The sequence below is a fragment of the Pagrus pagrus genome (assembly GCF_965226575.1).
Source record: "Pagrus pagrus genome assembly, chromosome: 12".
Lineage (NCBI taxonomy): Eukaryota > Metazoa > Chordata > Actinopteri > Spariformes > Sparidae > Pagrus > Pagrus pagrus.
In genome coordinates, this window is record NC_140196.1 from 17,752,448 (window position 1) to 17,780,100 (window position 27,653).

Sequence of the window (27,653 nt, forward strand, 5' to 3'; positions counted from 1 at the left end):
ATGCACATTAAAAAAATAAATAAAAATAAATAAATGTTAAGTAAATCTGTTTGTTTTTTGGCATGAACCTCTTTTAAGTTTGCGTCATGATAATAAAATCCAAGTAGCACCAGTTTTTGTAACGCCTTTATATGTTTAAAGAGAAATACAGGTGACAAAAATGGCAGTCATTCATTGTTTCCTGCCAGGAACACTAAAACCATGAAAGGAAAAAGTTTGTGATTTCAGATTGACATGATTTATGTGTTTATAGCCGTTTGATTAAGAGTTACACACCACGTTTGCCAGTAAAATTTAAGACAAATTTAAGCAAAAATATTGCAAATTTAAAGTAGGTTGGAGGACGGACTGCTTTTCAAAGACAACAAGTGAGTACGCTTTAATCCACTGGTCACACCGGAATCGGTACCGTTCTTTATGTGACACCTTAGCTCCCGACCCCGCTCCCCCGGGCTGCTCTGTGATATAAAACCAGCGCCTCTGTCCAGTACTGCGCCATCTCGTTACGTTAGCTCAGTGGCTAGAAGAAAGCTAGCTCGCTGCTTAAGGGGGCGAATCGCTTGTGCTCAAAAGGGACGACCTAAGTAACAATTTGACAGATTTTACCGAAAGCAAGACATTTTACTCGTAAAGGTCGTGGTGAGTATTTTGTTCCCAGACATTTTTCATTTTTCCTTCCTTTTTCTTTTGTTTTTGGATTTTTTTCCACGATGCTTTTTCTATTTTGCGAGTGGACAGAACGTAATGTGCTGGCTAGCGATGTAGCTAGCGTAGCTAACTTGGAGACGCACATCCCCCTCAAAAACACGAACGCTGGTTGTGGTTTTTAGAAACACGACGCTGTGGATGCATCTTAGCTACTGCTTCATCCCCCTTTTTTTGCAAGTTGGTGTAGCTTTGTTTTTGTAGCCTTTATTGTGAAGACTTTTCCTTGACGGGACTGATCTGTTTTTGGCACGCTTCTCAGCCAGCCCACCAGCTAAGTTAGCGCTAGCTAACGGCGTCAGAGGCTCTTTTGGTTTTGTAGTCGCTGCTTCGCCCTGATCCATTATTGATTACAGATTATCGACGACAGATCTGTCAGAATTTTGCAGGTTTTGGTTTTTGCAAGCAGAGGAACTGGTCTGATTTGCAGTGTATTTTTTTGTGCTTTTTAATTGGTGGTTGGCTAGCGTTAGCCATGCTGGCCGGCTTTGAGCCGCCGAGGCTAGCGCAGGGCCTGTGTTTCACACTGAAGCCTGGCGGTGGCGCTGTCGGTGCTCCAGGCGGGTGTGTTGTGGATGGTTTAGGTAATTTTTGATACCCAGACTTTGCTTTTCTGGCTCATACCGCTCAGTCTGTTTGCTTTTTTTCCCCTTTTTTTTTGTGGAGTAGATTTTTCCTCTGTTTTTGTTTTTTCTCCTTCCCCTGATGAAGAGTGATTTTTCTGATTTTGGGAGCTTTGGACTGCCAGTGTTGTTACATAACGTGTTACAAATACACATTTATTAATTAAACGTTTATCAATCTGAAAGAGTATTATGGCTGTTTATGTGTATTTAAAATCAACTCACGATTTCATGTTCATTCCTAGGCTGCACGTTCAACCATACGACCCATTTAGTCTTTTCATTAGAGACAAAGGCCAATGAACAAAAGTGAAAAATACACATCACTGGAGGATTGCACGTACACTAAAAGAGTGGACCTGTAAGATCATGTGACAGTTCTGTACACTAGCATTTATCCTATTAATAAGTTAAATCTTTCCCCCCTAAAAGCCCATTTACATCATCTACCTCCCACCATTTTGAACAAGTGAAACTCAACTCTAGTATTCCTCCTACCTGGCTTGTTGTTATGCCTACATCTAGTTTTGATTTAATTATATAGTAGGAGTTAGTATTTCCTAAGCCGTTAATATGCCACTCCAAGCAGACATTTCCATGTTTAAGGAGTATCAAATAAATGGGACAACCCATGTTTACACTGGTTTATGGATTGGGGAAACTCCATTGGCTTCAATAACCTTGCTTAGCTTGTCATACCTGTCGAGCCACAACAGTTGTTTGTTAAATTTGTCAGGACATGAAAGACCTTTTGCTCAGTTCCCATGACTTGTCAGCTCATGTTTACAAAATAAGGACTTTTCACATTTATTTCTGCACTCGGGCTTGTCCTCAAGTTGATCTGCTCTCTTAAAGGACTTCAGTATCACTGTTTAAATGGCACAGACCCCTTTCTTAACTCCTACAACCATGTTTCACTAAAACACAAGCCTATGTGAGCTAATGAGGCCCACCTTTTCTGCCCATAAATGATATAAATGTAATGGTTTTGTCACTGTGTTCAGTCCCAGGTTTAGATGTGGTCCTTGGGTGTGTGCTTTATTCTCTCACTTCTCATAGCTTCTGTTAGATGCTGCACATAAACATGCATTAGGGTCAGATTGCAGTCCCGAAGTAGTTAGTTGTAATTAGTTGTTTGTACATTCCTCGTCACTGACTCCTGCACACACTCCAACCAGGTAAGACTTGGTACAACATAACCCTGCTCAGCTTGACTGAGGTGTTGTTTTCTGTCACCTCAGTATAAATCGCGAGGGGCGAAGGTGAAGGTCGAGACACCAGCCCAAACTGATCCCAGCCCACAGTGTCAAACATCAGACAGACGACAGCCCTGCACACAGACGCTATGGAGTGAGTGATGAATGTCAGCCAGGGGGGGTTACTGTTGATGCCACTACTGTTTTCATGTTTGCTGTATCGGAGTTCAACTTTCCCAATTTACACACACAGCTCTGGGCTTCACTGGGTGCTCACATCGCCCCTTGTCTGTTAGAGTAACACACCCCGTTTTTTGGATATTGAGTCACACACTTGGAAACAAGCCCTTATTCTAGGGGAAAATACTAGTAATGGAGTGTGATATAAGAATAGACCATAGTATGGTGGTATTAACGGTGAATTACAGCTAAATAATTCATAAACCTGTTTAACAGTCCTTTAAATGAACAGCGTTTGTTTCTATCTGCTCCACCATCATATTCACCTGACTAATCCCCAGATACAAAATCTTCCAGCCCTGATTTAGTCAATTAACATTAAAATACTGTGAAATTTCTTTTATCCCGCGCCTTTAAACCTTTTGGTCTCACTAGATTAGATTTAATGGCACATGACATTTGAAAATATAATTTTTATGAGTCCCTTAATAGAAAGTCAAAACCTTCCAGTGGCTGCAGGTCCTGTTTCTGTCACTCGGGTGTAAGTGAAGGATGGTTACGTTTAGCTGAAAAATCTCCTCCATGAAGATGCAACAATTATAGATTTCAGTGATAAACAATTATAATGCATTTATTTATTTCTCAACACTATGGATGTATAAAATCACATGAGCATTTTTATTTAAAGGCTCGGTTGTTTTCTCCCCACAAAATGTCTGTGTTGGCTTTTCTTAACAGGTGCTATTTTTGAACCAGTCAATACAGTAACCAGGTAACACAGTACAAAATGATATATAACAGTGCAATACTTGCTTTTGTTCCTGCTTTGTTGCAGTTGGTTTTCATTGCACAACATTGCACCATAATGGCCCTTTTTTTCTTCTTTAAAGTAAGAAAATAAATGGTAGCTACAGCTGTGCCTGACCTTTTAAGCATCCCCATTCATGTTAGTGAATTTATCTGTGTTTAAACAAGCTAGTCTTGAAATTTTGGGGGGAAATGGCACATTTGAACTTCTTGAAAATGTATTGGTTTGTTTAGAAAAGGTGTGACTTTTCATCAGCTGAAATATAGCTCAGAAATTCATAAATGTCTTTTTTGTTTCTTCATCCTCAGACACGCAAGGATCATCTTGAAAATACTGGTGGTGGCGATTTAGTAATATTCGGGATTTAACAGGGATGTCATCACTTCAGCAGGCCCTTACTAAAACAGTGGCTCCTCTGTGGTATCATATTCTAACTACAGTTATATGTTGCCCGTATATAGCTTTTTAAGCAAGCTTTAATTGTCTATTCAAAGTGCTTTAAATATAAAGTCCAGAACCCATTTTGAATAAGGCCGAACACACATCTCACTGTGTTTTACATGCTGCAATATAATACTGTGTGGTAAGAAAACTGCAGTGTAACATCCCCTTTCTTAAATTAGTATACTTAAAACAAATGCATCATATACATGATGTTAATAACTCTGATTTAATGGGTTGAATGCTACTGCTACCTCTCAGGTCGTAGTTAATGCGCGAATGTGCCTCTCTTTTGGTGAAGACCAAAATGCTTTATTTTGTGTTTGGGTCTTTTCAGTGTCAGCACTCTGATCTGACATGTACTGTCTGGTCAGTATGTGTTTGAGTATGTTACAGGCCTAAAATGTGGAGGGGTATTATGCTTCATTTGTTTGGTTTGTGCAAGCATGAGGTACCAAATGAGAAATTATATTTCCCGATCCCTCATGATTATTTTTAGACTGAACGGGAGGTGGTGGTCATTTTAATAAGAAGAGAATAAAAACATGCAGCTTGGAGATTTTATGCAAATTAGATCTCATGGAAATTCCTCCATTAATTTCAAAGCATCAAATTAGGACACACTGCAAACATGTCTCCTGTTGATACAAACAGGGTAAATGGTGTCATAGCGGCAGTTTTTGTTGTCGGTGCTTTGATTTAAACGATTTAATTTCCCAGGAAGGCCTGCTGATCGTCTCTGCCTTTCTCTACCACATCTGGGGGACTCTCCAGTATTTGACCCAGGAACAGGACTCGATCAGTACTAATTCTTTGACTAAATCTGGGACTTGTGTGTCTGTGTGTCTTCCTGCTAGTCATTCACCCACCACCTCCAGCCTGATGGCCAGCAGCAACGTCACTAACAAGACGGACCCACGCTCCCTCAACTCCAGGGTCTTCATCGGCAACCTCAACACCCTGCTGGTCACCAAGGGAGATGTCGAGGCCATCTTCTCCAAATATGGCAAGATCGTGGGCTGCTCCGTCCACAAGGGCTACGCCTTCGTCCAGTACGCCAATGAGAGGAATGCCCGAGCTGCAGTCGGCGGGGAGGACGGGAGGATGATTGTTGGACAAGTCCTTGGTAAGAATTCAGTTTTTATTTTATGGTTGTTGTTTTTTTTGTTTTATTTACATCAAAGTCAGTTTTTGATTACATTCCTCTCCATAAGGTATGTATGCATCTTTAGTAAAGCTGTTCTGTAAGCAAGTGGTTCCCAACCGTTTTCAGCTTGTGACCCCTTAAAACCAAGCAATTTATTTAATGTTTAATTGTTAGAGTAGACCAGTAGCTGCGACAATTACTTAATCAACTATTAAATTAATCTGCAAGACTCCAGCTTCTTAAATATAATATTTTCTGGTTTCTTTACTGCTCTTTGAGAGTAAATTGAATATGTTTATGTTGTGGACCATAAAAGACATTTGAGGATGTCAGAAAGTAAACATACTTGAAGAAATGGATTTAATATAATTTTAAGCCTTCCTGTCCTGAAACAAGATTTACCTTCTGACGTAGTTTGGGAACCACTGTAGGAGGAGACTGTGATACTGAAGCTGGACACAAGATAAAAAAAATATACAGTGTCTGAATGTCTTGTTTCCAACAGTGTAATAGTGAAATCTTCTCTGTTGTTGTCATTGAGAAAAAATATCTAGAATCTATGAACATGTAAATACTTCTCAAAACGCATCCACTTTTTAACAGTCATCCACTTTACACAAGATGTCTTCTGACGTCACTGAAAAGTTAATTGTCACTGTTTGTGCAGTGGAGGTTTTTAAGTTTCAACATCACACTTTTTGTAAGCTGTTATCAGACTCTACACATAAAACTTTCTGCACAGTTAAACTCATACAAGCAAAACACATTTTTCAGTCGTGAGGGACTTTGGCACAAATAACACACACTTTCTTTGAATATTTGTTCCCTCAAACTGTTTAGAAAATGTGAACATTAAAGGATCTGAAGTCCTGTTGTTGATCTGTGATGTGTTTTTTTTTTTTTTCTTTCTCAGACATCAACCTGGCTGGAGAACCCAAACCTCACAGGTCAAAAACCACCAAACGCTCCGCTGGAGACATGTACAGGTCATTCATAAACATACCTTTAGGAACAGATAGGGCTGTTATACATACATAAATATCACACGTGAGCACAACAAGAAGGGAAAATCTCTAAACATGACCTGAACAATGTTCTAAACATGACCTTTGAAAACAATCGATAGTATCCATCTTCTCGTTACCTCATACGGACTCTTCTTGTTCTTCTTCCTGAACAGCAGTTCCTCATTTGACCTCGACTATGACTTTCAGAGAGATTATTACGACAGGTGGGTAAAATGTTTTCATTTTTTCTCTGTTTGAAAGAAACCGACAAATCGCATTTCTTGCAACAGTCACTGGAAGTTTTGTTAAGGAGAGTAATCCTCAATATTATTTATTTTCAGTGTGAAAGAGTAGGTCACACTTGTTTCCACCAATGTTTACCTCATTGAATAAATTGTCCATATCCACCGTTGCTACAAAGACACATGGGCTACTTGCGTCCAGTCCTGAGTCTGTTTATTTTGATGTTTTATGTTGTTCTTTGTTTGGTCCCAGAATGTACTCGTACCCGTCCCGTGTCCCCGCTCCCCCTCCCCCCTTGTCACGGGCCGTGATCCCGTCCAAGCGCCCGCGGGTCAGCTTGAGTGGAGGAAGCAGCCGGCGAACCAAGAGTAGCTTCTCCTCTTCTTCCAAGAGCAGTCAGAGGACTTCCTCGTCCAGAACAAGTGAGTCTCTCGGCTGCTTACGAGATTAAAGCTTTATCAATACCTGTTGGAAATTGTTAACTGAGTAAATGATGACAAGTGTCTAATAGAATAACAATGTAGGATGAATTAAGAGAAGGAAAAAAAAATAGCCGAAACCAAAAATAAAACAGAAAAAGTAGTATTGAAAGTTACATTGGAAAGTAATATTGCAAATGATGTTGAGGCATAATATTGTACATTATATTTTAATGATTTTCTGATATTTTAAAGATTATTAATGAAAAAATATCAATAGATAAATCAAAAATAAACATTGGGCACCGTCCTGAATTATTAGTCATAGTCACAGTTACTATCTTAGCTGAGCTCAGTGAATACTTCACTCAAGTTGCTCATCCACAGCTTTCTAACGCTGGTTCTCTGTTTTCTCTGCAGTGAAAGTGGATGAACTGCAGACCATCAAGAGGGAGTTGACCCAAATCAAAAGCAAGGTGGACGACCTGCTGGATAGCCTGGAGCGCATGGAGAAGGACCACAGCAAGAAGTCGGGTAGGGGGGAATACAGTGTGTTTTAATGGAGTGTTTTTGTTTGGTTTTTTTGGTTTTTTATCTGTCAAAGAAAGTGAGACTAGATAAGTTATAAATCAAAACGTACAGAACAGAAAGATCAGATGGATATAACAGCCGTTTGGTAACAAAACAACCACAGTGTCTGAGTGTTTATAACTATTAACCAACATTTATTATGCCGGACAATGATTTCTAAACACGATTTCCTGTTTGGCAGAAGCTAAGAGTATAAAAACTGAGCCAGGAGAAGTGACCTCACCTCCGCACCCGAGCAACAAGAAGGACGAGGGGCTGAAGAGAGACAGGGAGAGCCAGGAGATGAACGACTCAGATGAAGACGACGATGAGGAAGAGGAGGAAGGAGACCTGCTGGAGGAGGAAGAGGTGAGACTGAAAGGCTTACTACACAAAGTTATTTTCTTCTACGCTATCAGATTTAATACCTCAAGCCCAGATATCTGGAGACTCCATGTAAAACTTGACAAACAATAGTGAAGTGTCTGACAGCTGTATGTTCAAAGTATCAAAAAGTATATCATAACCCACTGCTGTTTCTACATGGTCTTAACTTGATCCACTCTCATCCCTAAACCACCCGTCGCTCATACAGACCTCAAACTTTTTCAAACGGCAGGTGAAGAGCCAAGAGAGGGAGGACGAAGAGGAGGAAGAGGAGGAGGAGGAAGGCGAGCACGTTGAAGGCGACGACGATGGCGACAGTGTCAACGGCGAAGAGGACTCATAGACACGGACCACAGCGACGCATGCGGCGTACACACAGCTTCCAGTAGGAACTCGGACTCCTGTTTTAACACTCATATTGTAGATACAAAAAGCAAACGTGCACACACACGAGCATGGTGCACACACTCTGTTGTTCCATTGTCCTTAAAGCCGTCTTTCTTTTTTTTTTTTTTGGTTTATCTTTTTTGCCAGTTGTCCAGTATCACTGTAATGGGAATAATTAGCTGTAGGTTTCGGTTTGTGTTTTTACTGCGTCCTCGCTGGTCTTCAGGAGATGGCAGAAACATGGACTGTTAATGTTCTCAGAGACGACAGCTCGACGGACATGTCTTAACGCGAGGACGGAAATTCAGCTACAAAAAGGCCGTTTTTAGGTTCAATGTGTTTGTTTCCCTCAACGGTGAGTTTGTTTGACCTTGTGTGTCTGTATGTTAATGTCAGTTTTTTATACTATTCAGTTTCAGTTTAACTGTAAAGGATTAAATTGCAATAAAATATTAAAATGGAGAGCGCTTTTTTGTTTTGTTTTTGTTAATTGCAAACAACTACATCAGTGGTTTCTGGGGGGGAACATGGAATTTGTAGTTGAAATGAAACCAAATAAAATGACCGAGCAAAGAGAAATGAGTCGTTTTTGGTGAGAGCAGTCTTTCTGTTGTTTTGGCCAAATGTCACTACCTGCCCTGAAATTTCTCCCCTTCACAAGAACCATGAGAATATTGAAGTTAACCTAAAAATGGAAAGTCAGGCATTATATATTCACCCCCATGCTGATGGAAAGTGAAGTTTCAAAGTCAACAAAACATTTCTTGAGCTTCACAGCAAAACAGTGTTGCAGCATTCTCATAAAGCTGAAGTAGGACGATTTAAAACATTAAAAATAACCCAAAACCATAAAAATGTCTCCATCCAGCAAAATCTAAATCTCTAGAATCCCTAATTGATTTGAAAAGACGTCATTTACATCCTTGACACACGTTAAAACTTGTGCACCTACGCCAGGTGGATGCACACTAACACTTTTAACTGAGCAGCCACAGTGAAGAGTTTGGCTTAAAGTCTTTTCAATCAGTTTGGGGTCTTGGAGCTTCCAGAGTCCTTGGTTATGCCAGGTGAGCTGTGTGGAGCCCATGACATACTGTATGATGTCATCACCTTTGTGTAATGTTGACAATGCAGATCACCGACATCGAGTCTGACAATAAAGTAATTTTGGGCTGCTAAAACTAGCCCACGCATGCAAAATGAAATTATATTGGTTGGATGTCTAATTGTGATCTGATCCATTTCTTCCTCTACCATTATCCTAGTTGAGGTTCCCACAGGTCCTTGAAATCCCACGTCAATTTTAAGGAAAAAAGTCAAGGATTTGAAAGATTTTTTTTTTTTTAACAACATTTTTAAAAAGGCTTTTTTTGCCACTTTTGTACTGCAGTGGCATACCAGTTATTTCAGGCATCAACAGCCGCGAAAGTGCGACCGTCGCATGCGTGCAGGAGTGATTACAGTCAAATGATTCTGGTTATGGCAAGTTACAAAACTTCTCAGCGTTGTTACAGGAATGAATCTTGATCTGCGTCACTCCCATCACTAATGCAAACTATTCATTTCCCTTCCAGTCAAAAACCGGTCCAGTTTTTAATTAATTCATGTAGGAGCGCCTGTTGCTTTGTTTACTGGTTCAAAAAGTTATGACAACGCTGTATTTAATCTCCTGACACAAAAATTTCCATGGTGGTAACGAGCTCCAGTGGCCAGGCAGGTCGTAACTGCACCCTCAGGTTAGTTAAATATATTTGGACAGAAAACAAAGGCCTGACTGTCAACATGACAAATTGTCTGTTGTAGAAATCCATCGACACAAACAAGTGAGCAACAGTTTGAACTTTATTATTAGAGTAGACCCTTCAGGCTGTCCTTTCAACAAACAAATACTTTACAATAACTACATTCACATGTTAATATTAAAACATAATAACCTTCCTGGCAACAAAGAGGCACAGAGCACTGAAGACATCCAGGATGTTGGCTGTCGGTCAGGAAAGGTTGGCTACCAGGATACAGATCAAACTCGTTCCACCGAAGTCTGTAAGTTTGCGTAAATGGCTTGTGGTTCAAGATCAGCCGGTTTAAGTTTACACAGGTGCGAGACAATAATGTCAACACCTTTTCCGTGGTCATACGAAGAAAATTAAATAACTATTTGGCATCTAAAAACCACAAGAAGTGTTTGCAAACAACATATCGATATCATTCATTTTTAACTTTGAGCTTCATCTCAGAAACAAACGTAGTGCAAAAGATACTTTAAAAACGTCTAAATGAGTTCAGTAAAAACATTTTATACACAGTTTGACACTCGTGCGTAAATCCAGCGCATAAGCCGTCTTCATTGTATCCAACTGTCCTCAACTTCCTCCAGGACTTTTAGGCCCTGAACACGAGGAACGCTGCGAGGACACTCAGCAGGAGTGGCACAGCTGGAAGGGGAAGAGACAAAAAGCATTTATCAGAACATGTTTGTTCTTACATTACATGGTAGTTCAGTGCCGTGATGGTTTTGTCACAGCTCACTCCAACAATTTTTTTCTCAGTTGTACTGGGCTTTTACTTTGCAGGTTTTGAGATATTTATGCCTCTACCCTCCATTAATAAAGCTCAAGGGCTACATCTCTTTTCCAAATAAATGCCCCTGGTACAGTAATTATCAGGATGTGTTAACAGTTTTCTCCACTAGCTGAGATCATCTGATGTGATCGCTATCACACATCTTTCTGGACAACTGTCAAATTGATCTACTTGATTTTGTCCCTTCATAGTGGTCAAATTAGGAGACCTTCTACATGTTGAAACCTGAAACTAAAGTGCATATTTAAAACAGCAGTATGTTGTTTACCATGAGGGTGGTCAGCTCCGCTCATTGTTGTGCCATTGCCGGGTGCGGCTGTAGTGCCGGTGTTGCTGGCCGGGTCAGCAAGGTTCAGAGGGCCGCTGTTCAGGACAGTCATGAAGGGACCGATAGTAGCTGAACAATTAGGAGACAGAGCAGTAGGAGGTTAGACAGGAATGTAGCTCAGTCACAGTAAAATGTGTTAATTCACTTAATTAACAGTTGAAATGTAATGTAATGTTAATCAGTATCAGTTTGAAAGAGCAGTAACCTAAATCCTTCTGTATCTCTGGAGCTTGTTTTAAAATCTCAAGGTGTGGTGGGTTTTAAAATAAAATTACTGCATTCAACTCTTTTAAAATGCAGTCGACACTTTTGGGGAGGTCTAACTACGTTAAAACAAACTAGTGAAACGCGGACAAAAGAGTATCAAGGACTGTTAGCTTAGCATACCTGTTGCTTTTAGTGTCAGACAAAGCAAAATTACTCAAATTAAAATGCAACAAGAAAACTACAGGAACATTTTGAATGTTGACGGTTGGTTACGTTTTTTGTTTCATTTTTACTTCAGTCCACTTTGTCAACACGATGACCAAGTTAACTGGGTATGGGTCTAAAATCTGCGATTGATATTATTGGTTGATTTCAATTTCTGCCTACAGATTGAAAACAATAATTGTCCAGGCATTTACACCAGTAAACTGATGTCAGATATGTGTGCACTGACATATTATAACACTGTCAAGGTTATTTTTCCATTTATGATCAGCTTTAACATGCTCTGGGGGAAACTACCTTATCATCAACAACAACTGTTTCCATTAGGATATCATGTTGTGAACCAAAATTATTTTATGTACAGTGTGTTAATGTGTGTCCGCTTACTTCCAGTAGTACTTCCATTCCCGAGGAGGATGACGAAGGTTGTAGATTCAGTGGTCCTGCTCATGGTGGCGTTCAGATTTGGGATGTCAAACTCGCACTTGATCACATCGCCATTCACCATGCCTCGAATTTCTTGCGTTATCTAATGACAAAAAGTCAGATATGGTGAGGTGAAATAAGAAGGAACCTGAAAATTTAAGTAAAAGATACAACATGTAATATATTTACACACAGACTGCACAGAGGAACTTTTGGGGAGAGTGCTTAGTCTTATTTAAAGTTTGTGATATTGGAAACTTAATGTCCAAATACTGTACCTAATCTACAGATTTTTCAAGTCAATATTCACTTGTGCATATTACTAGTAATAGCAATAGTGCCATGATATATTTTTGGTATCTATTTACCCAAAGATTGGTGTCAATTTAAAGAAAAAAACAGGAGAAAAGAAGATTTTGGAGCAGTGTATCTCAAAAAAAGAAAAAAGACAGAAAAAAAACAATCAAAACACCATATGAGAAAAGATCTCATTGTTTTGTGTTCTCATCCTTTCAAATAAGACTTATGCACACTTTTCTAAATAACACTTGGTTTTTCGTTAAATTTTTCAATAATCTGTGTCCCAAAGTTCAAGTTTCTGGAAGTTTCTTTTAACTTGAAGTTGTAAGAATTGAATCGGTGGAATACCACTTGTCTAAAAGGTTTGAAAGGTTTTTTAGGTTAGTGCTTTAATAAAAGTGATTTAATATAATAATATAATATTATAATATAATATTATTATATTAATATTATATATTATATTATATATATATATATATATATATATATATATATCAAAAGCAATAAAAAACCCAGATCTAATCATCTTTAGGTGCTTTTAAGTGCATAAATAAGATTTTCTGTTCATCTATTGTTTCATATAACACAACACAACATGTACATTTCCTTATGCGTGTAGAATGTAAACTAAGTTAATAAAGTGTTTAATCCCTTTGACAGTAAATTGGAGGCCTCACCCTCTCTGACGGAGTGAGCGTCATGTCAGTGTTGTTCTTGTTCATTGTCCTGAAGAAGAACGAGCCATTGTTCTGAGCACAGATGAAAAGTGCGGTGGTGCCCTGAGGAAAGAATTTGTGGTGAGAAGATGAGACGACTTCCTTGAGGTGAAGACAATAACGAATTGCAATGTCATACACATTCTCTTTGTAAGTGTTGGATATCAGTCAATGAAGTGATGAAACCGTCCAGACAACAGTAAGATTTCCAGTCCTTCTTGTTCCCTGTGAGTTCACCTGTGAATGCTGTTGGTGCCATTGTGCTCTATTATTTTTTCAACTTCTGCTTCCCTGTTTGCACATTGTGTGTTCATGCCACGGTATATGCCTCTGCAAAGTCGTTCACATTGCACAATAAACATTGTCTGACAACATGTTTGCCTAAAATAATCAGATTTGTGTCTGCAGTCACTGGGAACAAAAGTTTCGTTTTTTTGTTTTATTTTTCCGTAGTATATGTTGTCTGAATCTTTCTGTTTTGTAACCTACATTTCACGTTAAATATCAACGTTTAACTCCTTTATCTTTAACATTATCTTGCTTGCCTCTATCAACAGCTAGCTGCTAGCATAATAAATTAATACACATCAGAGGCTAGCTGCTAAAGTTATTGCTAGACTCTATTCAACAACTAATCGCTTGGAGGTAAAAAATAAAGTGACTATGTGTAGTATTAAATGTGCAAAATAATCCAAAAAAGCTATCCAGCACCAGTGTTTTGCCCGTTTGTTGTGTGACAAATGGACTTTCAGGCACTTTTTATGATCTCATTACATCTCAGGTCAATATGTGAGACGGCCATGTCGTGTATAACCAGGTCAATAAAAAGTATCAATAAAGACGGATGTCAATTTGCCTTTGAGGTCAGCTCGGACATGTTAACAACTGGGCATTATGTAATATTTGCCAGTTATCAGTCATTTCACTCAGTTGTCGTAAAACTCTTGTTGGCTGTTAAAAGGGAAAAAGATAACGGCTGCCGAACACAACATCACGTCTGTTCTCTGTGATTCTGGACTGTCTCGTTTGGAGAAGTTCAGTCTGGCTTTAACTTTCACTGAGGGAGCGCCCCTTTGTTGGTCAAGTCATTTGCTTTGGGGCAATAGTCCGTATATTTGAGAACAGGGACAATTATTTGTTCAATTCAGCAAGAAGATGTTTGAATAGTTGTGTGCGTTACCTCTGAGGCATTCTGAGTCAGTCCCAGTGCGATGTATCCCGTGGAGTCTCCCCTGAGCTCGACGGACAGTAGTGTGCCGTTGGGAGCCATTGTGGCACCGGCATCCAAAGACGCAAACAGACAGCTGCTGTTTCCAGCAGGGTCACAGTCGTTTGGTGTCTCCGTACACAGTTTGGTGACGCCGCAACCATCCCGAGTTATGTTCACCTGGTAAAACACATCGTCATTTTAAAAAACAAGTCAAAGTGTATACAGAAATGGCTAAAACGTGTGCACCTACTATAATGTAATTATTCGCCTTTAAAGCTAAATTCTGATATTTTCAACATTTTGACTTTGAGAGATCGTTAAAATGAGTCTCTACTTCCAGCTGATTCTGCATTTTGTTTGTTTTGACGTGCGAAAATGTGTAAAAATTTACTTTGTCAAGTAGTGGCTGTTCCAAATAAAGAGGTTGACTGAGTTACCTGCACAACTTTGCTGTGTTAAAGGGTTATGGCACCAATTTTACACACAAGTTTCCATTAAAACGCACAGTATGTAATATCAGCTGCTAGTCAAACAACCACCACTGCTGATGAAACTGACCCCGACCTCCTTCCTCTCTCTCTGACTCTCTCCAGAAAGTTAAAGCGACAGGTGACCAAATGAAACGCACCATTAGCTTGAATAAAATAACAGATTTCTCTGGAAACATTTAAGGTAATGTAAGAACACAACTCAGCAAAATATATCATGAAGGCCTCGTCATTTGTTGACACTTTAATGCAGAAATGTTACATATTATATCTTTTACACAAGACGAAGAGTACAACTCAGCCAGTCAAAGGTGTTAACTGAAGAAATATACTGTTGGGTTGCATTATGGGAAATGTAGTTCCCAGCGGTTTCAGGGTCCTAACACAAACTCCGGACTAAAAGTCAGAATATCTCGGCCTGCTGCATCGATTTTGACAATACAAAAGTTGAAAATAGACCCTGGTGAGTTCTTCGACTTTATGGTCTTTTAAAACATAACTATAATATATATTTATATATATGAAGACTAAAAAAATACTGAATCAAGCCAAACATATTCTGTGAAAGCTTAAAAATTAAATAGACGGCAGCTAAATGACAGTTTTGTAAGCAGCTTCAATTCCAAACATCATTTAAACAGTTTTGAAAGTAGTTTTTAAACAAATGTTATAGTTCTCTGTTTAAATTACAAAGGTCAAGATGATATTTACACTGAGAGGATCAAAGACAAAGAAAACAAACCTCTGTATTATTGGCAAATGACAGATGAAACGTTCCCTGGACACCCGCGGCCATAAAGACCATGAATGCAGAAACCAACAGGATCAATCCTTGTGCCATTCCTAACAGAGTGAACAAGAACAAAAGAGTCAATATTGAAATCAGACAAATAAGGTTTTGTATATACAAATCAATGATATGACCATACTTAACCATACAAGTTAATGATTATACAACCATAAATTCATGTAAGCCATCATATACAAGAGTGCTGCGTCAAGTCAAAGAATAAAGAAAACCAACTCAAGCAAGGTTCACAATCAGAAGACCTTAAATTAAACAAAATAACTCTATTATACTGTTTGTACCATAATGTGTAGTTCTATTCTAGTAAAGGAATCAGAATAAATACTAATTAAATCAATCTCTCCTTCTTTTCCAGGAGTTTGAGACAAAGTTATCAAACTTCAAAACCACCAAATTAAACAAAACAAAAAAGACTACAGTTCAAATCTCTGGACATCTGTACATCTGGATATTTCAGTTTTGTTGAACAAGTTAAAGGAAAATAGGAAAATCTGAAATCATCCTATTTTGTATAGTTCAAAAGAAAATGAGCTTCACTTTCCACTTCTCTCAAATCACACAGCAAAGTATTTGTCCTCCAGTTGATCTGGTTAGTAATACTTAAAATTAACTTGATGATGATAATGAAAAGTAATCTAACAATAATAATTAAAAAAAATAGTAGTAGTGACTCAGTTAAATCTAAATGCAAAAAATGTGACTTGATCAAGTTTTTCTTCCTGATTTCAGAAAGTCTTACCTGAGTTGTAAGAGTGAGATGCTGAGTTGTGGGAATGTTCAGTGTTCAGCTGCTTCTGCTCGTCTGTGTGCGTTTGATCCCTGTGGAGATTTAAATCAGCTAATGTCAGCGCTGATGCTCAGTGGAGGGTGGGGTCTGCAGCATCCTGAGGAGGAGGCGTGGCTTTGTGAGAATTCACCTGGCTGACTACCTTCCTGGAAGGTGTGCACTCCAGGAAGCGCTTTCTGGAAAATCAGTGGTTCACTGAATGGGACAGCAGTTCTGGTTAACGCACATTTTCTTTTATAAGTCGCTTGATGAGCTGCACTGATGGAATGTAACTGATTGTTGTTTATGCTTAAACAAACTAAACAAACAAACTCTCTTTGTTTTCACAACTGAATAAACTGAATAAACAACCTGACCTTAAAGGACAACACAGATTCATACTGTTTGACTTTGTTTATATGTGGCGGACCCTGCCACCTTCTCTAGCTTCGAACAGTGTTCTGGGGACCTTATTTTCCTCTGAGAGCAGCTTGTTTATTCAGTGATGGAAATAAAATAATATTTCTGAGTTTGTATTATTATCTCATTAAATTGTGAATATTATAGTTCTGATGTTGAATTTCTTCTCTGAACGTACTTGGAGCCACTTTAAGTACAATATGAACTGGCCAACTGTTGAAGGTCACAAATAGGGTGAATGCAAATTTGCAGAGGAGCCACTAACTGCTGCTTATTTTACTCTTTTCTGCAGCTTTCTATGGCTGTAGCTAGCTGCCATTAGCTTGTTAGCTCAGTTAGCCGTGCAGCTAGTGCCCCTAAGTTGACTTGAGTGTCCGCAGCTTGGAGCAATTTAGGAGTCTCAGTGTTACAAAGCTGGCAACAGATCTGGGGTCAGTAGCCTCCATTTTTGACATAACATCAAATTTCTTCACTTTCTGTTGATAATTCTGGTTATTTATTTAATGTTTTACTGCAATTCTTACATAGTTATTACAAATTGTACCTTTAATTGGCAATTCAATAAAAAAAAAACTAAAAAACACTTATTCAGATATGCATATTCAGAAATATGCCAATAATTGATTGACCCACAGTATACAATATATACATGCATGTAAATATATGTATAAAGTACTTTTGTTTGTACTTTTGATCTTCAAGTATTTCAAGAAATGTTCTTGTGATACTTAAAGTTAATTTAATGTCAGATAGTTTTGCTCAGGTACTATCTGAGGTGTATTGATGTCTTTCACTTTTACCAGTAATATATTACAAGTAATATTTGAACATGATATATTTACTTTTACTCAAATACGACTTTTGAGTACCTTTTATGACACTGATTACACATTTAGGCAGACCTCATTATAATCCGATTGATCTTTCTGAAATGGTCCAGAGTTCATTTACTTTTGGTTATTTGAGTATATTTTGATGCAAATACTTTTGTAGTCTTACTCCAGTCAGAGTTTGAATACAATTTAAGCTTCTTTTACTTCAGTATCATCAGCATATTAAATATAAAGTCAGTGATCTGATTGTCTTGTCTCTGTGATATTGTATCTTACTCACCAAGACAACTTATAACTCATGCTATGCAATGTCATCCATCATTGCATCACAGTCTACCCTCCAGTGTCACCTGCCGACACGTCATAGTCGGTGTGACCACAAAAACCAGAATGTTGGGTGTCATTATGCAAAATGGTATTTAGGTGAAACCCAAGGAACATCGTGACCGTACATACTTGTCAGTTTAGTAATACGTTCCGTTTTCCCGAATGAGGAAGTGTTTGTTACCTGAAATTGTTTGTGACAATCATTAACTCATCCGTCCTGCTCAGCAGAGTTTTTGAGCTGTCTGTCATCGGGTTACAACAAGTTATCAAGAGAAATGGGCTAAGTCTTAATCAACAAACATTTATTATTGCTAGATTTGACTTTTAACACACTAAAATGATCAAGAATGAGGTGTTTCCCACTGTATTTTACTTTTATCAACGTTGAGAGCCTATATGAAACTATATTTAACCCTTTGTGAGACGCTCAACTCTCTCCTGAGTCACAGATCTGATCAGATTTCTTTTGTTGTCACCCGATCTTTGAAGAAGTGCGTACCCCTGCCCAACAACAGGAGGAAACCCTGGATAGTGAAGAAGTAATTCCCTAAAAGACAAAGGACACTGTTTTCACACAATCATTAGGGAAGAAATCTCCATTATATCATTATAGTTATTGTAAAAAAAAAGGTCAACATCTGATTTGGATTGTTCCTACCTAAAGGCCGCTGTAACAATTACTCTGATGGTGTCGAGAGAAGGAACCAGTTGTTGGTTTACCTGAAACTCAATCTCAGAGTGAAACTCAACTTGTCCATGCTGCTCTGGCATTGTTTGGTTAGCCAGAGCAGACGGCAAACAGATTTATGTCCTCTAAAAACAAAACAAGGTTTCATGAGTGCTCATATGATTCAGTACAAAGTACCTGGTGTCACCTGTAATGAAACAGCAGATGAAGAACTAGAGCATTTGACTTTTTAATATTTATTTTTAATATTTGGTGCTTTTGCTGTCAGGGCATCTTGACTTTGGGACGACCTACCTGAGGAGGACTGGACTCGCAGATTCAGTAACTTCTTTTAAATCACTTCTTAAAAGCCACTTTAATAGACTTGCTTTCATGTGAAGTTACCCTGTTTACATTGATTTGTCATTTTCTTGTCTTTTTATGTGTTTGTGTTTTCCTCTTATGTCAGTTATTCTTTTTCTCACCATAGTGTGGCTTTTATTTGTTTATTGTTAATTTATCTTTTATTCTTTTACAGTTCTTGATCCATTTATCTGTTTTCATCTCCTCTGACGTCATCCTAATATCGTCCTTTGTTGATTTTATTCTTTTATCTCTTTATCTGTATTGCTTTTTTTCTGTGGTTTTGCCTGTTTTATAGCTTTTATTCCTTTTACTTTAATTACTCATTGACATTTTTTGGTTTGCCCTCTTGTTTGAACTTCTCCTTGGACTAGACTTCCTTGTTCGACTGTATTATTATTCTGTATCGTTGTCTTCCTGAGTTTCCTGTTTTTGCTTGTCTGTGAAAGCACTTTGTAAACTTTCTAATAAAAGGTGCGACATAATAAAGTTTATTATTGTTATTATTATAACTATTACTATATGCTTACTGTGTGCTGTGCCAGAAATACAATACAATCAAACTACTCCTATTACTAATAATAACTTCATTTTTATAGCACCTTTCATGCAGAGATGCAGCCCAAAGCTCTTAACAGAGACTGGATAAATAAATACACGATAATAAATACTAATAATAAAAAAGGTAGAAATAACTGGTCAAAACCAGCAACAATAACAAAATAACAATAGCTAATTTTACTATTGTGGCAATGCATGTACAATAAATATGTACAAACAACAAAGTTTATAAACAACAATAAATAATAAAACTGTGAATGGTGGTACCCAACCTACATAAAAATATAAACAAAAAACATGCAACTCGGACTTGGAGGTTTGTATTTTTATACAAGCAGAACAAGACTTGACATACTTTCCAACATCAGTCCACATTTTTGGCCAGCAGGCAACTTCCTGAATCCTTTGCTGGGAAACATGATGGAGGGATAAAACACTCAAAAATAATACATTCACATACGATTGTTTCAACATTTATCAAAAGATTGGGACACAACACTAAATCTCTTTATCTGTAAGATTTATGCTTGTGTGACGGTCCCTTTGTGGTTGCCATTTATGTGGCGGTGCTGGCTGTAAATTCCTTACAGGCCAGCCCAACCCACAAACAAATATAAACAAAAAAACATGCAAAACTAGGGGAATGCCCAATGTCCAGTACTTAGACAATAAACAATAAACAAATGCCTCTTTTGGATATAATAAACAAATGTGCTCCTACAAGCCCCAGGGAAATAAAATGGTAAACTAAGGGTGTAAAGGTGCTTGAGTTTTAACGGGTTCCCCAAATAAACACAGTTCCCTCAGGAAAGATGTGGACAGCCAAGAAAACAAACAGGGGCTAAATAGACCAGAGTTTCTGGCTGATAATCTAAGGGGGAATGAGGTTCTCGGTAATTCAGGGAGCGATTCAGAATGGGCCAGGGACAGATTTGGTATGAGGGTGAGAGCCCCCAGTGTGCCATTTCCCACCTCTTTTAAGCCTTTCAATCAGGGTGTCATCACACCCTGATTGGCTGGGAGGGAAATGCCCCAAGCTGCTTCCACTCCACAAATCAGGAGTCAGTCTCCCCACCTGTGCACAGGTGATCTGAATCGCCTGCAATCAGTCATGAGGAAAATCAGCCCAAACAAAGAAAAATAGTAAGTCAAACAATTGGACTGCTACACATGGTTGAAATCAAAGACACAATTTTGGAGCAACATGTGTAATATTAGCTGAAGTCGTGAGTCCCACCAACACAACCCCATCGATCATTTCATTTATTCAGTTCAAAATTCACTTATATTTTTTTGTACTTTTTATTTTCCTACATGAAGATTTAAATTCTGTTTCTAAGTCTTCTTTGAAGAAAAATGTTAAAATAAAATAAACTGAATAAAGTCAGTTTTTCTTCTACCTGGACGAGGATTTAGAACATTAACAAAATAATTAAAGGCTTAAGAAGTAATAGTAATGTCTCGATGACCCTCCCTTGACTCCACCCTTCGCATTTCATGGCTCTGACGATGGCACACAGGGTTGAATTGTCTGAGATGTGTTAACGTATGAAAGGGGATCAATTCCACGACTGACGTCAAACTGGGTGGCAGCGGCTCTTGAGTATTTCTTAAGAAAATATTATTCTTGATTAGATGATTATATATTTTTTAGAATATATTATGATCAGTTGTTCATGTTGATAATGTGACGATGATCTTACTTAGGTGACAGAACCAGTTTTGGGTTTTAAAGTTTCTCCTTTTGAAATTGTTCACTCTATGCTCACCTTCAAGTTCAGCTGAAAGGCAGGTCCACTCTGTGACATTGTCTTAATGATGTAATATTTATAATAAAAAAACAGAAAAACAAAAAAACATTTAGATTTATTTTAAAACAGGTTTTCCTCAGACTAATCCCTCAACAAACAGACTGCAGGGTTGTGCAGGTCTGATGTCTCCACATCGATTGGCTCTCTGAGTAATCTGTTTGTTCTGTAGGTCTGGACTGTTTGACCAAAACACACACTTTAAGTAGACTGTGACGAGTGTAGTGTGTGCGTCTGTTAGTGCTTTGTAAAGACAAAACAAACATGAAGAAAGAGAGTGCAAAGTAACAATATTAAAACTAGAAAAGCATTTCTTGAACAAAATGGGTGTGGGCTCTGTACACAGCATGATGAAAACTGATCGACCTTAATGAACTGACTAAGTTGAAGATGTAATAGAGTGAATGGGGTCATAACGAGCTCATTCACAGTTGATCTGTGTAATACTGAGCATTTTTAAATGTGTACAAGTACTGTGCTATAAACATAACGATATTTATCTGCAAATAATAGCATGCTAACACACTAAAGTAAGATAGGGATAATGGTAAACACTGCTGACACCAAGGGTTCCCAACGTTTTTTTTTAGAAAATGGGTCACCAGAATAAAAATGTCTCACTTGCCTCTCAGGGCTTCAGTAGCGCGCTGTGCTCAGATTATCAAAAAATAACTGATAATTAAAGATCCTACATATTTAAAGAGCATTTCAATATCACAAGGAGATACCAGAGGCGACACATCGGACAGCCCTGCTCCAGTTAAAACTTATTAACTGGGATATATCACTAAATATGTGAATGTATACAATTTTTGTATGAAAACGCTTAAATCGAAGAGTGTACGTATGCAGCATCAACAGTTTTGAGCACACAAGAAAAACAGTTGCACAGACAAACAGACAATAGAGGCACTGTTTCTGTGTTTGTCCTGGCATCCTCTCAATGTTGTGAACACTTCCTCATTCTGTAAGATAACATCAACACCGCCACCTGTGATTACTGAACATGTGAGATATGAATCTGCAGAAAAATGAAGTGACAAGATGGAAAATATTTTAAGAGCTGGTCATTTCCTTCTCTTCATTTCTGTGAGTTGTTGTACGATCTGACCTACAGTGACTAATTTATTCTGATGACGTCATCTGATTTGATTTTGACTCACTGGTAATGTTTCTATTAAATGTTATCATATAGTTTTGTTGTAAGGGCTTTAAAAAGTATTAAAAAGAGCAATGTAGAGTAATACACACTAATCTATCAGTGTATTGTTACACATTTTGTGTATCATAAAACCCTTTAGCCCCTGAGAGTGAGCGGTATATAAATAATGTGCCTTGTTTCTGTGTAGTCCAGCATAGTTGCGTTGAGTATAAATGTTATAATATAAATGAAAAATACCCTCAGTTTGAAAGGGTAAACACTCGTAAGACAGGAAATGAAAACAAACTGATGATAAGAAAAGATGAAGCTAAGATTATATCAGTTTGTGTGTGAAAGTGTTGGGTGTGAAAGTCCATATTTAGACACACGGACGCAGGTTTATGTCATCTTATCTTTACTTTTGAAAGCCTTTTATTTGCAAAGTGGGCTCCATCCATGTACGTACAGATTCTTGAATGTAGTTCACAGCAAAACCTCCCTGTAAAAATACTTTTTTGACACTTACTTAGATGGATTTTTCTTTTTCACTGTTGTAGTTGGTTAACTACTTTACTGTTTGATAATTTAATGGAGTCGCTATTAAGATACTTTTAGGTGAACTCTTTACATACAAAAGGAGCAAAAGCTGTGAAATACATTTAGTGAAGTACGGTGATAATAAAGTAAAACGTGTGGTTGAGTGAAGTTAGTGAGATTCCACCGTTGATATTCACAGAGGATACAACACACAAAATAAAAGAGACATAATTTAAAGGTGATAAAGTAAAGGACATAACATCAGTTGATCTATAAAATACTAAAGCTACTATACGTTACAAAGGAGAGTTTACTACTGTATCTGACAAACCACTTCCTGGGCCCTTAAGATTGTCAGACAACATAAAAGAGAAGATAAGACGCCCCGATCTATGAGGTGATGTCTCAACTGAATACCAGTGAAACCAGCTGTGGCATTTCTGCGGAGTGAAGGCATCAATAAGTGTTTCAGCTTTGGTATTTTTTTTGTTTCCCCTGATTGCCAAGACTTGGGAGAAAATCTTTTTAAAAGTCAAAAGCTTATTATAGTGTTATAACAGTATTATTATAGTTCTCTGGGTGATTTGAACAGATTCAATTTCCGCTTTGTTTTTTTCTTTGTCTTTATGGTCATTTAATTATGAACACATTCATGTGACATCTCTGAAGCCTGTGTATGTGTATTCTGGTAGCCCAGGTGAAACAAATGGTGTGTATATCTTGATTGTGCATGACAGGGTTGATGTTACACAAGCATTGTGACGCAAAAAGACCAGGCGAACAAAAAGTAGGAAAAAACAGCTCAGGGCTCAGATGGTTACACAACCTGAGGCTCCCAAACACCTTTGTCTGATGTTTCTCACACCTGCCCTTCATTCCTTTAGATTTGTAGACCAGTACCCCTGGTTGGGAATCACTGTAGCAGATGATACTTGCAGGATATGACACCTGTAATCAGCTGATGGTTCAGCTCTCTGACACTCCCCAGTGGTGATCAGCTGGTACAGACCAGAGCACCACATCTATACTTTGAGAGTTAAGAAAGCCTTTTCCTTTCACTTCTTCTTTTGTTAGATAATATCAAGAGTTAAAGATATAATATGTAACATTTTCACATTAAAAACTTTAAAACGACCAGACCTTTGTTATATATATAATGTTGAGGTCATCGAACTACGTCTTTTGTTGTTGTTTTGATTGAGCGAGCAGCAGAAATTATGTACTGTGGTTTAAATATACTAATTGTTCACTTACGTCATCAAATAGTTCATTTTTCAGGTGAATAACTTCAAGTGAACAGTAGAAAAGACTAGAAAAGAAAAGGTGTTGGGTTGAAATCAAGAGCCAAAATCACCACATTTCAGTAGCTCCAATAATTTATTTGTTCAGTAAGAAACCGGCACCGTAAAAATATTTACCCCTATAAAATCACATACAACATAAACATATAAAATATCAAAGAAGACACCAGTGATGAAAATAGAAAAATTGTCCCATTGCACAATATTGCAGAAACATTAGGAAGTGGTCATTATTGATGCAAAACTTGAGAGCACAGACCTGAGGAAGGCAACGCCTGATTAAAGTGCACTGAGTGGAAATAGTAACAGATGATTGTAAAAAAAAAAAAATCTCATGGCTTATTTCCAGAAATGGTCATTATTATTGTACCACTCAACATTTCCCAGGGCAAGTTTCTGTGCTTCCTGAGATACGACGACTGCATTAAAAACTGTTCACATGCTGGTGTTTTAGTGACATAACAACACAATATAAAGACAGTATGTTCATAAGAAACGCACAATACAGACTTCAACAATTCTACTGCAAAAAAAAGTAGTTTTACCCTGAAACACCAGAAATATATAAAGTAACAGACACCGTTCAGAAATACATGTTGATAAGGTTTAAAATATATATTTAAAGGTGATCTGAAATCAGAAATCGTTAACAGGCAGCCTGTCTACAGATTAAAGCAACAACATTTCGGCAAATACTGGCGCCTTGGGGTAGCAGCTTGGGTCCAAAGCTTCAGTATTTGACGATCTGGGGATGAGACTCAACAATCAGCTTTGTTGTTGCTTTAAGTAACAAATCTGCTTTGCTGTAAAGAAATCTGATCCTGGGGCACCAAAAAAAAAGCATTTTTACAAGGCGTAGAGCTTTAGCTTTTAGTTTAGTTTTAGATTAGTGGTCATATCCAAAAAGACACTGGTGCAGAAGTTGATAAAAGCAGCTTACTGAGCTAGCTAACGTTACAACTCAGCCGAGGAGGCGGTGAAAAGTAAATAGTTCCTGCATAAAACCACTCATAACAAGGTCCTTGAGTCATGATATCTGGAAAGAGACATCCTGTTGAGTTTTACAAATGTATGTTTTGGTGCTTGGAGCACCACAAGCTGAGTGCCGTCTAGTTCCAGTATATTCAGAGAAGGCAAACATCTCTACGGCTGAAATCTCCAAAAATCAATCTACATGGATAAATAGCACTACAGTTAAGAGGAAAAATATGTATTTTTGATTTTGCGGTATACTGTCCCTTTAAAATAACCTAACCCTAATCTTTAAAGTGATTATTGTGCGTCTTTAAAACTAAATATAAAGTCCATCTTCCAGCAGCACGCTGGATCGTGGACGAGATCCTCGGTGGCTGTGTCGGTGCTCTCTGTCTCTGTCACTTCCTCTCCTCTCTCTCTCCCCCCTCTGACTCCCCCCGTCCTCTCTCCTCTTCCCCCTCTCCTCCTCCTCCTCTCCCCCTGCTCTCTCAAACTGCCTCCTCGCACTCTCGATCCTGCTCCCTCGTTTCTCGTCTCCTCGCTCCCTGTGCTCGTCTGATCCTCTCCTGTGGTGACTCCTCTCCGACTCAGACCCCTTTCTGCTGTGCCCCCGATCTCTCTCCTGATGCTCCCTCCTCTGTGACGTCTCGTGACTCCGATGTGTATCTTTCCTCACGTGATCTTCCCTTTTCGATTCTCTTCCTTCCTTGCTCTCTCTACTTTTTGCCATCTCAGCCCTCCAGTCCCTCACTCCTCTCTCCTCCTCTCTCCGGCTGCCTCTGTCCTTGTCCGTTTCTTTAGTTTCGTGTATGCTCCCTCTCTCACTCCTGTGATCTTTCTCGCTCCTGCTGCTGTGCCTCCTCGTACTCCCACTTTCCACCTCTTTCTCTTTAGTTATCCCTCTCTCATCCTCTCTGCTGCTCTTACTCCTTTCAGAATATACCTTTTCAACCCGTTCCTGTTGTTTTGAATCGCCCGATCTGATCTTAATTTCCTCTGGTTCTTTTCCAGCCTTATTTCTCTCTTTTTCCTTCTCAGCTGCCTTTTTATTTGGGACATTCTCTTCTTTTGCCGCGTCTCTCTTGCTCACATACTTTTCTTTTCCAGCTGTAATTCGGTTCTCAGTCTCTTTGTCTTTCTTCTTTCCTTTCTGAGATTGTTCTTTTAAAACCTCCTCTTTGGCTTCTTTGATGGTCTCATTTTTCTGCTCTTCTTCTTCCTCATCAGAGATCTTCTTACTTTCCTTCTTTCCTTCTTTCTTAGCATCCTTTTCCACCTCTTCTTTCTCCTTCATGCTCTTCTCCTCCTTCTTCTCCTTACTTTTCAAATTTTCCTTCTCTATCTCTTTACTCTTCTGCTGCTCCTCTGCCTTCTTGTCCAGTTTCTCCTCCAGGAGGTCCAGCTCCTGCTCCAGCTCAGCCAGCTTCTTCGGATCTGACTCCAATTCGTCGTCAACTTCCACCTCCACCTCCTCAATCTCCTCATACTCCTCCACCTCGATGCCGTCCATGGTCTTCTGCAGCTGCGTCTTCACCTTGTTCAGCTCCAGGAGGCCATCTTGAAGTTCTTTACATACGTCCCTGATCTTGGTGGCAAACTTTGTTTTGGCACCTTTGCGGAGCTCATGGGAGTCTTTGGCGAGGAAGAAAACGTCCAGAGCGAGGAAGAGGGCCGACATGACCCCTGTGGTGACGCTGATGGCCTGGGCAGCTTTGGCGGCGCCGCCTGCAGCGCCTAAAATCTGCACAGTGCTGATGAGCTTATCGGTGTTGATCATCAGGGCTTTTCCGGCGCGACCGCCCTCCTTCATCACATGCTTGAGGTTGTGGTTCAGAGCCTTCTTGGCAGCACTCTCAGAGTACTTTTCAAAGTCCCACTCCTGCAGGGTGTCCATACCCGCCTACAGGACGCACAGAGACAGAAAGGGACCGTAAGAACTGTGACACAAATGAGATATATTATCAAAACATACATTTTTAGGGACTCTGCTGAGGTGTAACATAATGTAATGAGGTTTGTGACTCATCTGAAAAGCCTGTGAAAGCTTTATCTACATTTCCTCACCTGTACAAACTCCAAACACTCCCTGATGTCTTTGATCTCCTCCTGGTAGCCCTGGATCATCTTCTCCAGCTTCTTACGGTCCATGCTGGAGTGAACCGTATCTGTGATGTTGGCTGTCGCTGAGGTGATGCTGCCCGCTGTCGCCACGCTGATCCCCACTGCCGTGACGATAATAGAGGCACCGAAAGTGAAAGGTGCCAGAATGAGGCCTGTGATCGTCGCCACGCTGCCAGCGACGCTGGCCACCCCTCCACCCACAGCAGCCTTCACTGTTTTCTTGTGGAACTCATCTGCAGCGTCGGCCAGAGCCACAAGCTCCAGGATGCGTTTCTGTAGGGACGCCCCCCGCTTGTTGAAAAGACGCACGAACAGACGGGCTGCCATGTAGACACGATCGGCTGCCTGCTCCATCGCCCTGCAGAGACGGATGTGAAGAGACGGTGTGTCCGTTACGTTTAAAGTTAGATGCTTGTATCTTCTGTGTAA

General features: G+C 39.0%; 2 protein-coding genes across 9 annotated transcripts in view; one reads left to right on the forward strand and one right to left on the reverse strand.

The window, feature by feature from the left end:
• The first annotated feature begins 499 nt into the window (after nucleotides 1-499).
• Nucleotides 500-8,575, forward strand: LOC311266956 (heterogeneous nuclear ribonucleoprotein C). 8 transcript variants are annotated; one of them, XM_084369685.1, is made up of 9 exons: nucleotides 500-639; nucleotides 2,570-2,678; nucleotides 4,811-5,079; nucleotides 6,014-6,086; nucleotides 6,281-6,331; nucleotides 6,603-6,772; nucleotides 7,190-7,303; nucleotides 7,542-7,708; nucleotides 7,935-8,575. In XM_084369685.1, the coding sequence occupies exons 2-9, from the start codon at nucleotides 2,674-2,676 to the stop codon at nucleotides 8,067-8,069; spliced, it is 984 nt and encodes a 327-aa protein (XP_084225811.1). In that variant the 5' UTR covers nucleotides 500-639; nucleotides 2,570-2,673; the 3' UTR covers nucleotides 8,070-8,575. The 8 variants fall into 8 exon arrangements, with proteins under 8 accessions (XP_084225811.1, XP_084225814.1, XP_084225812.1 ...); XM_084369688.1 differs by having other exon boundaries at nucleotides 7,959-8,575; XM_084369686.1 differs by having other exon boundaries at nucleotides 7,545-7,708.
• A 1,367-nt stretch (nucleotides 8,576-9,942) lies between these two features.
• Nucleotides 9,943-27,653, reverse strand: part of apold1a (apolipoprotein L domain containing 1a) — a 39,179-nt gene continuing 21,468 nt past the window's right edge. The window contains exons 48-57 of the mRNA XM_084368244.1: nucleotides 27,168-27,582; nucleotides 25,536-27,003; nucleotides 18,616-18,625; nucleotides 16,144-16,223; nucleotides 15,339-15,439; nucleotides 14,079-14,285; nucleotides 12,860-12,961; nucleotides 11,844-11,985; nucleotides 10,965-11,093; nucleotides 9,943-10,548 (exon numbers count right to left, since the gene is read on the reverse strand). Of these exons, the coding sequence (XP_084224370.1) occupies nucleotides 10,496-10,548; nucleotides 10,965-11,093; nucleotides 11,844-11,985; nucleotides 12,860-12,961; nucleotides 14,079-14,285; nucleotides 15,339-15,439; nucleotides 16,144-16,223; nucleotides 18,616-18,625; nucleotides 25,536-27,003; nucleotides 27,168-27,582 (2,707 nt within the window). The 3' untranslated portion in view covers nucleotides 9,943-10,495. The remainder of the gene's footprint in view (nucleotides 10,549-10,964; nucleotides 11,094-11,843; nucleotides 11,986-12,859; nucleotides 12,962-14,078; nucleotides 14,286-15,338; nucleotides 15,440-16,143; nucleotides 16,224-18,615; nucleotides 18,626-25,535; nucleotides 27,004-27,167; nucleotides 27,583-27,653) is intronic.

What these genes read in the sequence shown, in the direction of transcription:
- LOC311266956 (XM_084369685.1), top strand. An exon ending in CAGAGAGATTATTACGACAG is followed by an intron (nt 6,332 to 6,602) that starts GTGGGTAAAATG and finishes GTTTGGTCCCAG; the next exon opens with AATGTACTCGTACCCGTCCC. An exon ending in GACTTCCTCGTCCAGAACAA is followed by an intron (nt 6,773 to 7,189) that starts GTGAGTCTCTCG and finishes TTTTCTCTGCAG; the next exon opens with TGAAAGTGGATGAACTGCAG.